This window comes from Theropithecus gelada, chromosome 19 (genome assembly GCF_003255815.1).
Source record: "Theropithecus gelada isolate Dixy chromosome 19, Tgel_1.0, whole genome shotgun sequence".
Lineage (NCBI taxonomy): Eukaryota > Metazoa > Chordata > Mammalia > Primates > Cercopithecidae > Theropithecus > Theropithecus gelada.
In genome coordinates this window covers 12,529,580-12,542,515 of record NC_037687.1, presented here as the reverse complement: position 1 = coordinate 12,542,515, position 12,936 = coordinate 12,529,580, and the positions used below count along the sequence as shown (strand labels likewise).

Below are 12,936 nucleotides of genomic sequence, written 5' to 3'. Positions count from 1 at the left end.
GGCTAAGTACTACCACATAGGAGGTAGTCCACACAGGTTAGGTGCCACCTTGACTTACTAGATGAATCCTTTTCCCCTCTATAAAAAGGGATGGTACCTACCCAGCCTTCCTTTGAAATTTTAAAAGTAGCTGACATCGCCAAAATGACCATCTCTGGAGCCCACCACCCACCGCCTCTCGTAGGGCAAGAGAGAATACCAGAAGGGCAGAGATTTCTGTAACCCAGAGAGGGTTAAGTCCAAGGTCACACAGCCCGCTCGAAGTGAGGCTAGATAAAGCTCAAAACAGGGCGGTGCTTCTGACCTTGAGATAATCGATTTTCCTCTGTGGTCAACCAGACGCCACTGATGGAGCCAGGGTGGAGGTGGGAACTGAGGCCCGTGCACCTTCTGAGGCTCCGTCGCCACACTCAAGATGACGACACATTGAGCCCTGCTCTGCGGTTAGACACATTCAAGATGGCGATGCACAGCCCGGATTCCGGTTCCGGTGGCTCAGGCCCCGGCCAGGACACGCTGAGCACACTGGAAGCAGCCATGGCGGATGGTCCGGTGGCGGAACTGCTGCTCCGGCGGCTGGAGGCGTCCGATGGCGGCCTGGACAGCGCCGAGCTGGCGGCTGAGCTGGGCATGGAGCACCAAGCGGTGGTGGGCGCCGTGAAGAGCCTTCAGGCACTGGGCGAGGTGAGCCGGGCCCGTGATGCCGGGCCTCCTTGCCCTTGCACCTACGGTCCCCTTGCCAGGAGGGCTCTACGTCCAGACCAAATTCCCTCAGGCCTAGTTTGGGGTAGCTGTATATGTGTCCACCCCGGGATGCGCGGATGGGAAGTGGGACGAGTGAGGGCCCAGATGTTCCTCATGCAATAAACGTTTATTGAGGCGCGGTCAGCGTGGGTAGGGGGAACGATAATGGACGAGAAGGACGCGGTTGCTGCCCTCACGCAGGTTGCGACCTAATAGGAAGGTGCTTCAAGAACTAGAGTGATGGGGGGAACACAGGGGACCCAGCTGTGACAGCTGACCCAGGCTTGGGGGTCAGGGAGAGCGGCCTGGTGCAGGTGACGGCTGAGTCGCTTCTCTGTAGAGGAAAGTGATACCACTTTAGAGATCAGTGGCCGGGATCTTCGGGGATGGCAGGCGGCGAGGGAGACCAGCATAGCTGTAATTGCAAGGCCTCTTAGGTCTTTACCTCACGAGGGAACTGGGGAGCGATAGCAGGAGCTAGAGCCCCGTCAGATGAGTGTGCTATCCACATCACCTTTGGGAATAACTGGCAGGGACAGGACAGGAGGTGAAGGGATGAAAGCAGAAGCTGGCACTTCCCCAAGCTGGATGGCATGATGTCTGGCTATGGGAAGGCAGCTTGGGGGAGGTGGGGAAAGCATGGGATTCAGGACAAGGCAGGGGGCATACCGATGAAGTCCAGCCTTCTGACTTGGGCAAGTGGACAATGACAGAGTCACAGGAGGAGGATGCTGAGGGGCCCGTGGGCCACCCAGAAGGCTGGATCCATGAGGCCAGGATCTGGGCTGTTTATCCTTAGAGCTCACGTTCTGCGCCCCACTTTGGTCTCAGCTTGTTTGTCCAATTCATTCCATAATCCTGGCTGATGGCCATGTTATTCCCATTTTGCAGATGTGACAACTGATGGTCAGTAACATAATCAGTGTGAATAGAAGAGGCCGATGAACCCAGATTTGAAATTAGGCACTCAGGCTGCAGAGCCCATAGTCCTCAATGCAGAGGAGAGATGGCAGCTGTGTTCTGTTGGGTGACAGTGCTTTGATCAATATGATTTGACATTTTTATACGTCACAGAGGGTTAAATAATATAAGGAGGTGAGGTTAAATCTAATGACAGACAGTAATAGCCATAAAAATAATTATAGTAGTTAGAATTTATGCGGGGTGCAGTGGCTGACGCCTGTAATCCCAGCACTTTGGGAGGCTGAGGCGGGTAGATCACGAGGTCAGGAGTTCAAGACCAGCCTGGACAAGATGGTGAAACCCCGTCTCTACTAAAAATACAAAAAATTTAGCCAGGCATGGTGGTGGGCGCCTGTAATCCCAGCTACTTGGGAGGCTGAGGCAGATAATTGTTTGAACCCGGGAGGCGGAGTTTGCAGCGAGCCGAGATCGCGTCACTGCATTCCAGCCTGGGCGACAAAGCGAGACTCCATCTCAAAAAAAAAAAAAAAAAGGTAATTTAAAAATTAACCAGGTGTGGTGGCACGGGCCTGTAGTCCCAGCTACTCAGGAGGCTGAGGCGGAAGGATCACTTGAGTCCAGGAGTTCGAAGCTGCAGTGAGCTGTGATCACACGACTGCACCCCAGCCTAGTGACAGGGTTAGGCCGCCTCTCAATGAAAACAAAAACAAAGAAAAAAATGTGAAGACGAATCAGTTCACCTAATTTTTCACCTTAAAATCTGTCACAGCTGGGCCGGGCGCGGTGGCTTAAGCCTGTAATCCCAGCACTTTGGGAGGCCGAGACGGGCGGATCACGAGGTCAGGAGATCGAGACCATCCTGGCTAACACGGTGAAACCCCGTCTCTACTAAAAAATACAAAAAACTAGGCGGGCGAGGTGACAGGCGCCTGTAGTCCCAGTTACTCGGGAGGCTGAGGCAGGAGAATGGCGTAAACCCGGGAGGCAGAGCTTGCAGTGAGCTGAGATCCGGCCACTGCACTCCAGCCCAGGCGACAGAGCCAGACTCCGTCTCAAAAAAAAAAAAAAAAAAAAAAAATCTGTCACAGGTTCAAAACTGACAATAAGAATTTGTCCTCCGCCACGTAACAATATCCTTAGTGGTATACTTTACCCAGGGAGGTGTAAACTATCATTATTATTACCCTTGTGTTACATAAGGGAAATGGAGACACAACAAGGTCTTTCCCTTGAGACCACTTGGCTGTAAAGTTGCATAGCTGGGATGTGAAGCCAGCTTCAAGGGCTATGCTTTGAACCTGGGACCCAGTGCTGCCGAAAGGGGGTGCCTGACTCTGAGCCTCACCCCTGCCTTGACCCCGCCCCTCCCCCCTGCCATTTCCCTCTAGGTCATTGAGGCTGAACTTCGGTCCACCAAGCGCTGGGAGCTTACTGCGGAGGGTGAGGAGATTGCCCGGGAGGGCAGCCATGAGGCCCGTGTGTTTCGAAGCATCCCCCCGGAGGGCCTGGCCCAGAGCGAGCTTATGGTAGGAGCTGTGGGATGAAAGGGGAGTGAGTGATGGGGTGAAGGTGGCCCTGGTGCCCCACTCACTGCAGCCTCTCTTTTCCAGCGAATGCCCAGTGGCAAAGTGGGCTTCAGCAAGGCCATGTCCAACAAGTGGATCCGGGTGGACAAGAGTGCAGCCGACGGGCCCCGGGTGTTCCGAGTGGTGCGTTCCTGCGGGTTAGCCAGGGGGCAGGTGGACGGTCACGTGGGCCCCTGGCCCTCACACCCCTTATCCCGGCAGGTGGACAGCATGGAGGACGAGGTGCAGCGGCGACTCCAACTGATCCAGGGGGGACAGGCTGAGAAGCTGGGGGAGAAGGAGAGGAGCGAGCTGAGGAAGAGGAAGCTGTTGGCTGAAGTGTGAGTGGGTGCCCCCTGCAGGCTCAGGCACCCACCACCTGCATGGCATGGTGGAGGCATGGTGGGAGGGAGACAGACACCTTGCCCACACCAGGCACAGGTGTGGCCAGTTTCCTCCCAGCTCGCTTAATGCCATAGTTGTCAAGCGTATGTGCCTCGGGGTCTTTGTCCATGAGGACCCTTCTGCTGAGAACTGTTTTCCCTCTGATCTTTAAAGTTGGCTCCTCATCAAGTCTCTCTCCTGCGTCCGCTTAAAGAGACCACCCTGCCACCCCTCCTCTCCTCTTGAGTTTCATGAAGCCCATCACCCCTAGTCTTCATCTTTGGTGCTTGTTCATTTCTTTTTTTTTTTTTTTTTTTTTTTTTTTTTTTTTTTTTTTTTTTTTTTTGTTGAGACAGAGTCTCGCTCTGTCGCCCAGGCTGGAGTGCAGTGGCCGGATCTCAGCTCACTGCAAGCTCCGCCTCCCGGGTTCACGCCATTCTCCTGCCTCAGCCTCCCAAGTAGCTGGGACTACAGGCGCCCGCCACCTCGCCCGGCTAGTTTTTTGTATTTTTTTAGTAGAGACGGGGTTTCACCGTGTTAGCCAGGATGGTCTCGATCTCCCGACCTCGTGATCCGCCCGTCTCGGCCTCCCAAAGTGCTGGGATTACAGGCTTGAGCCACCGCGCCCGGCCGCTTGTTCATTTCTTTCACTGTCCTTAGTGTGGTCCGAAGTTTAATGAACACACGCTGGACAGGCTCCTGGAACCTAGATGGTCTAGGGGCTGTCCTCTTACAGAACAAATGTCCCCTTTGAGCAGACACAGAGTGGCAGAGAGAAGAGACTAGAGCTGGGATGCCTAATTGAAGAGACTAGAGCTGGGATGCATAATTGAAGTACACAAGAGTGAAACTCCATCTCAAAAAAGAAAAAGGGGCTGGGCGCTGTGGCTCAAGCCTGTAATCCCAGCACTTTGGGAGGCTGACACGGGCGGATCACGAGGTCAGGAGATCAAGACCATCCTGGCTAACACGGTGAAACCCCATCTCTACTAAAAAATACAAAAAACTAGCCGGGCGAGGTGGTGGGCGCCTGTAGTCCCAGCTACTCGGGAAGCTGAGGCAGGAGAATGGCGTAAACCCGGGAGGCGGAGCTTGCAGTGAGCTGAGATCCGGCCACTGCACTCCAGCCTGGGCAACAGAGCGAGACTCCATCCAAAAAGAAAAAAGAAAAAGGAAAAAACCAAAAAAACTGCCCTCTTTCAGGGGCTTGTGGGGAGACTTTCACAGAACAGAGCCTGGCACAGAATAAATCTGCTAGACTTTCCCTAATTTCATCACTCAGTCGTGTACTTAGCACCTTGAACAGACTCTGGCACACATTAGGTTCTCAATAAGCGTTTTTTGAATGAATAAGTAAGTGCATACGGGAGATAGGACATGGCCACATAGGGGGATTTCAGGTAGTGATGAATGTCAGGATGGAAATAAAGCAGAGTGACTTGGTAGGTAGCGTGGGGATCCTCATCAGGCGGGAGATCAAGGAAGTCCTCTAGGAGGAGATAGCAGTGGCATCTCCTTTGTTCCCCTGGCCACAGGACCCTGAAGACCTACTGGGTGAGCAAAGGCAGTGCCTTTAGTACCAGCATCTCCAAGCAAGAGACAGAACTGAGCCCAGAGATGATCTCTAGGTAGGGGTCAACCCCAGGGTCAGGGCGGATGGGAGCTGGGGCAGGGGGCGGAGACGGGCAGCCCTTACCAGGCCCTTGCATCCTCCCCCAGTGGCTCTTGGCGGGACCGGCCCTTCAAGCCCTACAACTTCTTGGCCCACGGTGTCCTCCCCGACAGCGGTCACCTTCACCCCCTGCTCAAGGTCCGCTCCCAGTTCCGACAGATCTTCCTGGAGATGGGGTGAGCACAGGGCTGGGGGCAGGGCCTGGTGCTGCTGCTGGGTACAGGCAGGGCAGTCAGGCCGCGTCTCCCACCAGGTTCACCGAGATGCCGACCGATAACTTCATTGAGAGCTCCTTCTGGAACTTTGACGCCCTCTTCCAGCCCCAGCAGCACCCAGCCCGTGACCAGCATGATACCTTCTTCCTTCGAGGTGGGTCAGCCCCTAGGGCCTCCCTGAGACATGAGAGACACCAGGCGCCAGGGTAGAGCCTTTACAGGATGGGCATCCCATTTTCTCAAATTAGGTCTAGAACTGGGCATGGTGGTGTGTACCTGTAGTGCAGCTATTTGGGAGGCCAAGGCAGGAGGATTGCTTGAGCCCAGGAGTTCAAATCCAGCTCAGGCAACCTACAGAAGAGTCTACCTCTAAAAAAATTAATTAAAGTCCATCCTTGTTGAATGTGTCAAGCTCTGTTCTCATTATATCACCTCCAGTCTTTTTTTTTTTTTTGAGACAGGGTCTTACTCTGTCGCCCAAGCTGGAGTGCAGTGGCACGATGTTGGCTCACTGCAAACTGCCTCCCAGGTTCAAGCAATTCTCCTGCCTTAGCCTCCTGAGTAGCTGGGATTACAGGCTCGTACCACCATGCCCGGCTAATTTTTGTATTTTTAGTAGAGATGGAGTTTCGCCATGTTGGCCAGGCTGGTCTCAAGCTCCGGCCTGCCTCAGCCTCCCAAAGTGCTGGGATTATAAGCGTGAGCCACTATACCTGGCTGTTTTTTTCAGACAGAGTCTCATTCTGTCGCTCAAGCTAGAGTGCAGTGGCACAATCTCAGCTCATTGCAATTTCCACCTCCCAGGTTCAAGCGATTCTCCTGCCTCAGCCTCCTGAGCAGCTGGAATTACAGGCACCCGCCACCATGCTCGGCTAATTTTTGTGTTTTTAGTAGAGACACGGTTTCGCCATGTTGGCCAGGCTGGTCTTGAACTCTTGACCTCAAGTATTCCTCCTGCCTCGGCCTCCCAAAGTGCTAGGATTACAGGCGTGAGCGACCACGCCTAGCTAAAAATTAGTGTATTTTTATATTGTTTTGTCTTGTTCTGTGTTGCCCAGGCTGGTCTCGAACTCCTGAGCTCAAACAGTCCTCTTGTCTCAGCCTCCCAAAGTGCTGGGATTACAGGTGTGAGCCCCTACACCCTGCCTGCCTGCATGCCTTCTTTGAGCATTCCAGGCTGTGCACACCTCAGGGCCTTTGCTGACATTCTGTCTTTAGCTGAGAGCTGTTTTCTCCCAGATCTTCAAGGCAGGCTGCAGCCTCAAACCTCCGCTCACGTGTCACCAGAGACAGGCCAGCCTAACACTCCCAGGCTCACCCCCAGTTCTACAGAAGCCCTTCACCCCTAGTGTTTATTCTTCTGTCACATTTCTTTTTTTTTTTTTTTTTTTTTTTTTTTTTTTTGTTGAGACAGAGTCTCGCTTTGTCGCCCAGACTGGAGTGCAGTGGCCGGATCTCAGCTCACTGCAAGCTCCGCCTCCCGGGTTCACGCCATTCTCCTGCCTCAGCCTCCCGAGTAGCTGGGACTACAGACGCCCGCCACCTCGCCCGGCTAGGTTTTTGTATTTTTTAGTAGAGACGGGGTTTCACCGTGTTAGCCAGGATGGTCTCGATCTCCTGACCTTGTGATCCGCCCGTCTCGGCCTCCCAAAGTGCTGGGATTACAGGCTTGAGCCACCGCGCCCGGCCTCTTCTGTCACATTTCTTTCTTTCATTGCCCTTAGCACTGTCCGGAATGGAATGACTTCCCACAATGGGGTGGCCTTCCTGACCAAGAGGGCAGTTGAGGTCATTGGGTGCCGGCTTACCTGGCCAGGAGGAGCAACATCATTCTTGTCATCATTGTCATAGCACCCAAAACTTACTAAGCACTCATCACATGCTAGCCACTATTCTAATCTTCCTGCCAACTACTGGAAGCACTACTATTACCCCTTTTTACAAAGAAGGAAACTTGGCCAGGCTCAGTGGGTATAATCCCACTGTTCCGGAGGCTAAGGGAGGAGGATTGCTTGAGCCCAGGAGTTTGAGATCAGCCTGAGCAACATAGAAAGACCCCATCTTACAAAAAAAATTAGCTGGGCATGGTGGTGCATGCCTGTAGTTGTAGCTACTCAGGAGGCTAAGGTGAAGGATTGCTTGAGCCTGGGAGTTTGAGGCTGCAGTGAGCTATGACTGCATCACTGCACTGCAGGCCAAGCAACAGAGCAAGACTCTATACCTTAAAAAAAAAGAAAACAAAAGGCCGGGCGCAGTGGCATAATCCTAGCACTTTGGGAGGCCCAGGCAGGCAGATCACTTCAAGTCAGGAGTTTGAGACCAGCCTGGCCAACATGGTAAAACCCCATGTCTACCAAATATAAAAAATTAGCTGGGTGTGGTGGCACACTTCTGTAATCCCAGCTACTTGGGAGGCTGAGGCAGAAGAATTGCTTGAACCTGGGAGGAGGAGGTTGCAGTGAGCCGAGAGTGTGCCACTGCACTCCAGCCTGGGCAGTGGCGCAAGATTCCATGTTAGGGCCAGGCGTGGTGGCTCACACCTGTAATCCTAGCACTTTGGGAGGCCGAGGCGGGCGGATCATAAGGTCAGGAGATCAGGACCATCCTGGCTAACATGATGAAACCCCGTCTCTACTATAAAAATACAAACAATTAGCCGGGTGTGGTGGTGGGCGCCTGTAGCCCTAGCTACTCAGGAGGCTGAGGCAGGAGAATGGCGTGAACCCGGGAGGTGGAGCAAGACTGCACCTCAAAATAAATAAATAAATGCATACATACATATGTACACAAATAAAGCCCAGGTGCAGTGGCTCTCGCCTATAATCCCAATACTCTGGAAGGCTGAGGTGGGTGGATCACCTGAGGTCAGCAGTTCGAGACCACCCTGACTAACATAGGGAAACCCCACCTCTACTAAAAATACAAAAGTTACCCGGGTGTGGTGGCAGGCACCTGTAGTACCAGCTACTTGGGAGGTTGCAGTGAGCCAAGATTGAGCCATTGCACTTTAGCTCAGGTGATCGAACAAGACTCCGTCTCAAAAAAAAAAAAAAAAGAAAAGAGGCCGGGCGCGGTGGCTCAAGCCTGTAATCCCAGCACTTTGGGAGGCCGAGACGGGCGGATCACGAGGTCAGGAGATCGAGACCATCCTGGCGAACACGGTGAAACCCCGTCTCTACTAAAAAATACAAAAAACTAGCCGGGCAAGGCGGCGGGCGCCTGTAGTCCCAGCTACTCGGGAGGCTGAGGCAGGAGAATGGCGTAAACCCGGGAGGCGGAGCTTGCAGTGAGCTGAGATCCGGCCACTGCACTCCAGCCCGGGCGACAGAGCCAGACTCCGTCTCAAAAAAAAAAAAAAAGAAAAGAAAAAAATACACACAAATGAGAAAACTGAGGCACAAGAATCGCTTGAACCTGGGAGGCAGAGGTTGCAGTAAGCCCAGATTGCACCACTGCACTCCAGCCTGGGCAACAAAGTGAGACCCTGTCTGAAAAAAAAAAAAAAGAAAGGGAAATGCTCGTTGACTGACCTGATGTTGCTCTGTCCTGCCCAGATCCAGCTGAGGCCCTGCAGCTCCCAATGGACTACGTCCAGCGGGTCAAGCGGACCCACTCTCAGGGCGGCTACGGCTCACAGGGGTGAGGCAGGACTCACCTGGTATGGAAGGGAAGGAAGCTGGGGACCCCTGGGCCATTGCATGGACTTCCCACCTTCCCTCCTGAAGGTACAAGTATACCTGGAAGCTGGATGAGGCCCGGAAAAACCTACTTCGTACCCACACCACCTCAGCCAGCGCCCGTGCACTCTATCGCCTTGCCCAAAAGGTGCGGTTGGCCCAGGTGTGGGCCAGAGTGGGGAGAGGGTGCTGTCAAAGGGACCTTCTGACCCATACTTGGGCCTGGCTCGGTTGTCACCCCTAGAAGCCCTTCACGCCGGTCAAGTACTTCTCCATCGACCGCGTATTCCGGAATGAGACCCTGGACGCCACGCACCTGGCTGAGTTCCACCAGATCGAGGGTGTGGTGGCGGATCACGGCCTCACCCTGGGCCACCTCATGGGCGTTCTGCGGGAGTTCTTCACCAAGCTGGGTGAGCAGGGGGGCACGGGTGGGCAGCGGTGGTGCGGCAGCAGGCGGGTGTGTTGATCACCAGCATTATCCTCCAAACCCCTGCTCTCCTGCCCGCCCCTACTCCCTGCAGGTATCACGCAACTCCGCTTCAAGCCAGCCTACAACCCATACACAGAGCCCAGCATGGAGGTGTTCAGCTACCACCAAGGTCAGGGTGGGCCCTGGTACTGGGGTGGGAGGGAGGTCTCGGGCTACCATGGTTCAGCCTGGGTCCCCCCAATGCCACACCTGTACCCCCACCTCCCAAGCTCACCACCAGACTCAGAACCTGTACCAGCAGTGCCCAGAAACTCAACACGTGCTGCCCCTGTCTTCTCTGTCCTGCCCCTACAGGCCTGAAGAAGTGGGTGGAGGTCGGAAACTCGGGGGTCTTCCGTCCAGAGATGCTGCTGCCCATGGGGCTTCCCGAGAATGTGTCGGTCATTGCCTGGGGCCTCTCCCTGGAGCGGTAAGTGCCCAGGTGGAAACTCCGGGTGTCCAGCTGCCTCAAACAACTCTCCAGGCATAGGGGCCTGCGTGGTTTCAGCACCACCCATTCATTCATCCAATGGACAAAACTTTCATAGTAAGCACAAACTGAATGCCCGGCCCCGTGCTGTGAACATGACAGCTCATGTCCCTGCCTTTGAACCTGGGGTCCCAGTGGAGCGAGAAGGATGATAACTAGCAAGACCAACAAGCATATCAGGCCAGGCGTGGTAGCTCCCAGTGCTGTGGGAGGCCAAGGCAGGAGGATTGTCTGAGCCAGGAGTTTGAGGTCAACCTGGGCAATAGAGCAAGTCTCCGTCTCTACAAAGAATAAAAACAGGCCAGGCGTGGTGGCACATGCATATAATCCCAGCACTGTGGGTGGCTGAGGCAGGTGTATACCTGAGGTCAGGAGTTTGAGGCCAGCCTGACCAACATGGCAAAACCTCGTCTCTAATAAAAATATAAAAATTGGCCGGGCGCGGTGGCTCAAGCCTGTAATCCCAGCACTTTGGGAGGCCGAGACGGGCGGATCATGAGGTCAGGAGATCGAGACCATCCTGGCTAATACGGTGAAACCCCGTCTCTACTAAAAAATACAAAAAACTAGCCGGGCGAAGTGGCGGGTGCCTGTAGTCCCAGCTACTTGGGAGGCTGAGGCAGGAGAATGGCGTGAACCCGAGAGGAGGAGCTTGCAGTGAGCTGAGATCCGGCCACTGCACTCCAGCCCGGGCGACAGAGCGAGACTCCGTCTCAAAAAAAAAAAAAATATATATATATATATATATATATAAATTAGCCAGGTGTGGTGGCAGGTGCCTGTAATCCCAGCTACTTGGGAGGCTGAGGCAGGAGAATTGTTTGAACCCAGGAGGCAGAGGCTGCAGTGAGCCAAGATCATGCCACTGCACTCTATTCTAGCCTGGGCAACAGAGTGTGACTCTGTCTCCCGTCTCTACTAAAACTACAAAAATTAGCCGGGCACTGTTGCGTGCGTCTGTAGTCCTAGTCCTAGGTACTCATGAGGCCTAGGTATGAGAATCACTTGAACCTGGGAGGTGGAGGTTGCAGTGAGCCGAGATTGTGCTACCACACTCCACCCTAGGTTATAGAGTGAGACTATGTCTCAAAAAACAAATGCACTCAGCAAATAAAGACACAAGTGTGTACCAGGGCAGTAAGTGGTATAGGGAGGGCTAAGGCAACTACGTGGTCAGTGAAGGCATCATGGAGGAAGAAGTGCCATCTTAGCAAAATCTGGAGGTAGATAAAGGGGTAAACTGTGAGAGTATCTGGGGAAGGGTGTTCTAGGTAGTGGTCACAGTTCAAAGGCCCAGAAGTGGGAATGTGCCTTTTGTATTAGGAGAAGCACGAGTAGGCTGGTGTGGCTGAAGGCAGAGGGTGAGAGGTGATAGAGCAGTTGGCGCAGGGCCCTATGGGTCATGGGGAGAACTTGAACTTTTCCTCTGAGGAAGATGGGAGCCATCCTAAGCCAAAGAGTGCATGTGCTGACCTCATGGTAAACTCTGTTCCCTTTCTTACAAGCCCAACAATGATCAAATATGGCATCAACAACATCCGGGACCTGGTGGGCCACAAGGTGAACCTGCAGATGGTGTACGACAGTCCCCTGTGCCGCCTGGATGCTGAGCCGAGGCCCCCTCCCACACAGGAGGCTGCATGACATGGGCCAGTCTAGGACAGCTCATCCTCCCTGAGTCCCTGCTGCTGCACTCCTTTGCATCCCTGGCCAGTGACCTTGTATTTATGAGGCCTCTGTGAGGCCAGCCCCCACCTTCCTCTTTCCCACCTGTCCCAGAACCAGAATCCCAGGGACAGAGGACCAGGTAGCAGGTTCCTTCTGTTGTCCTGTGTGGTGTGTCCACTGTGAGGGTGGGCCTTGAGGAGACCTGTGGGCCACCTACTGTCTAATAAAGTGGGCAGTTGCCCCCATCTGGTGGCTTTCCTTAGGGGTGACATGTCTTGTTGCGTCCCCCTAGCTCAGTGTGCCACTTGATGGTCAAAAATCTGGGTACTGGACCAGGCACAGTGGCTCACTTCTGTAATCCCAGAACTTTTGGGAGACCGAGGTGGGTGGGTCACTTGAGGTCAGAAGTTCAGGAACAGCCTGGCCAAAGAGGTGAAACCACATCTCTACTAAAAATAAAAAAATTAGGCCAGGCATGGTGGCTCACGCCTGTAATCCCAACACTTCGGGAAGCCAAGGCAGGCAGATCACTTGAGGTCAGGAGTTCAAGACCAGCCTGGCCAACACAGTGAAAACCCATCTCTACTAAAAAAAAAATAAAAAAAAAAAAATCAGCTGGGCATGGTGGCGAGCGCCTGTAGTTCCAGCTACTCTGGAGGCTGAAGCACGAGAATCACTTGAACCAAGAGGCAGAGGTTGCAGTGAGCCAAGATTGTGCCACTGCACTACAGCCTGGGTGACACAACAAGACTCTTGTTTCCAAAAACAAAAACAAAAACAAAAATTAGGCATGGTGGCAGGCACCTGTAGTCCCAGCTACTTGGGAGGCTGAGGTGGGAGAATCGCTTGAACCCAGGAGGTGGAGGTTGTAGAGAGCCAAGATCACACCACTGCACTCCAGCATAGGCCAGAGAGAGACCTGTCCCCAAAAAACAAAAATTAGCTCAGCATGGTGGCTCATGCCTATAATCCCAGGTACTCCAGAGACAGGTAGATCAGTTTAGCCTGGGAGGTCGAGGCTGCAATGAGCTGTGATTACACCACTGCACTCCAGCCTGGGCAACAGAGTGAGACCCTGTCATTAAATAAATACATATTTATGTGTCTAAATAAACACAAGTACCC

At 53.7% G+C, this 12,936-nt stretch overlaps 1 protein-coding gene across 3 annotated transcripts; it reads left to right on the top strand.

Annotated features, from left to right (window-relative positions):
* Nucleotides 1-506: 506 nt before the first annotated feature.
* FARSA (phenylalanyl-tRNA synthetase subunit alpha) lies at nt 507-12,056 on the top strand. Of its 3 annotated transcripts, XM_025367287.1 has the most exons (13): nt 507-684; nt 3,057-3,194; nt 3,279-3,377; nt 3,456-3,574; nt 5,153-5,245; nt 5,337-5,465; nt 5,543-5,658; nt 9,059-9,143; nt 9,230-9,329; nt 9,426-9,594; nt 9,706-9,783; nt 9,969-10,083; nt 11,649-12,056. In XM_025367287.1, exons 1-13 carry the CDS (start codon nt 538-540, stop codon nt 11,785-11,787), a joined length of 1,527 nt encoding a protein of 508 aa, XP_025223072.1. In that variant the 5' UTR covers nt 507-537; the 3' UTR covers nt 11,788-12,056. The 3 variants fall into 3 exon arrangements, with proteins under 3 accessions (XP_025223072.1, XP_025223075.1, XP_025223071.1); XM_025367290.1 differs by lacking the exon at nt 5,153-5,245 and having other exon boundaries at nt 516-684; XM_025367286.1 differs by having other exon boundaries at nt 516-684; nt 3,279-3,574.
* Nucleotides 12,057-12,936: the final 880 nt, after the last annotated feature.

Excerpts from the sequence above, each read along its gene's own strand:
- FARSA (XM_025367286.1), top strand. The coding sequence starts at position 538 with ATGGCGGATGGTCCGGTGGCGGAACTGCTGCTCCGGCGGCTGGAGGCG. Across the intron at positions 685-3,056 it reads GCCTTCAGGCACTGGGCGAG|GTCATTGAGGCTGAACTTCG; the intron begins GTGAGCCGGGCC and ends ATTTCCCTCTAG. Across the intron at positions 5,466-5,542 it reads CAGATCTTCCTGGAGATGGG|GTTCACCGAGATGCCGACCG; the intron begins GTGAGCACAGGG and ends GTCTCCCACCAG.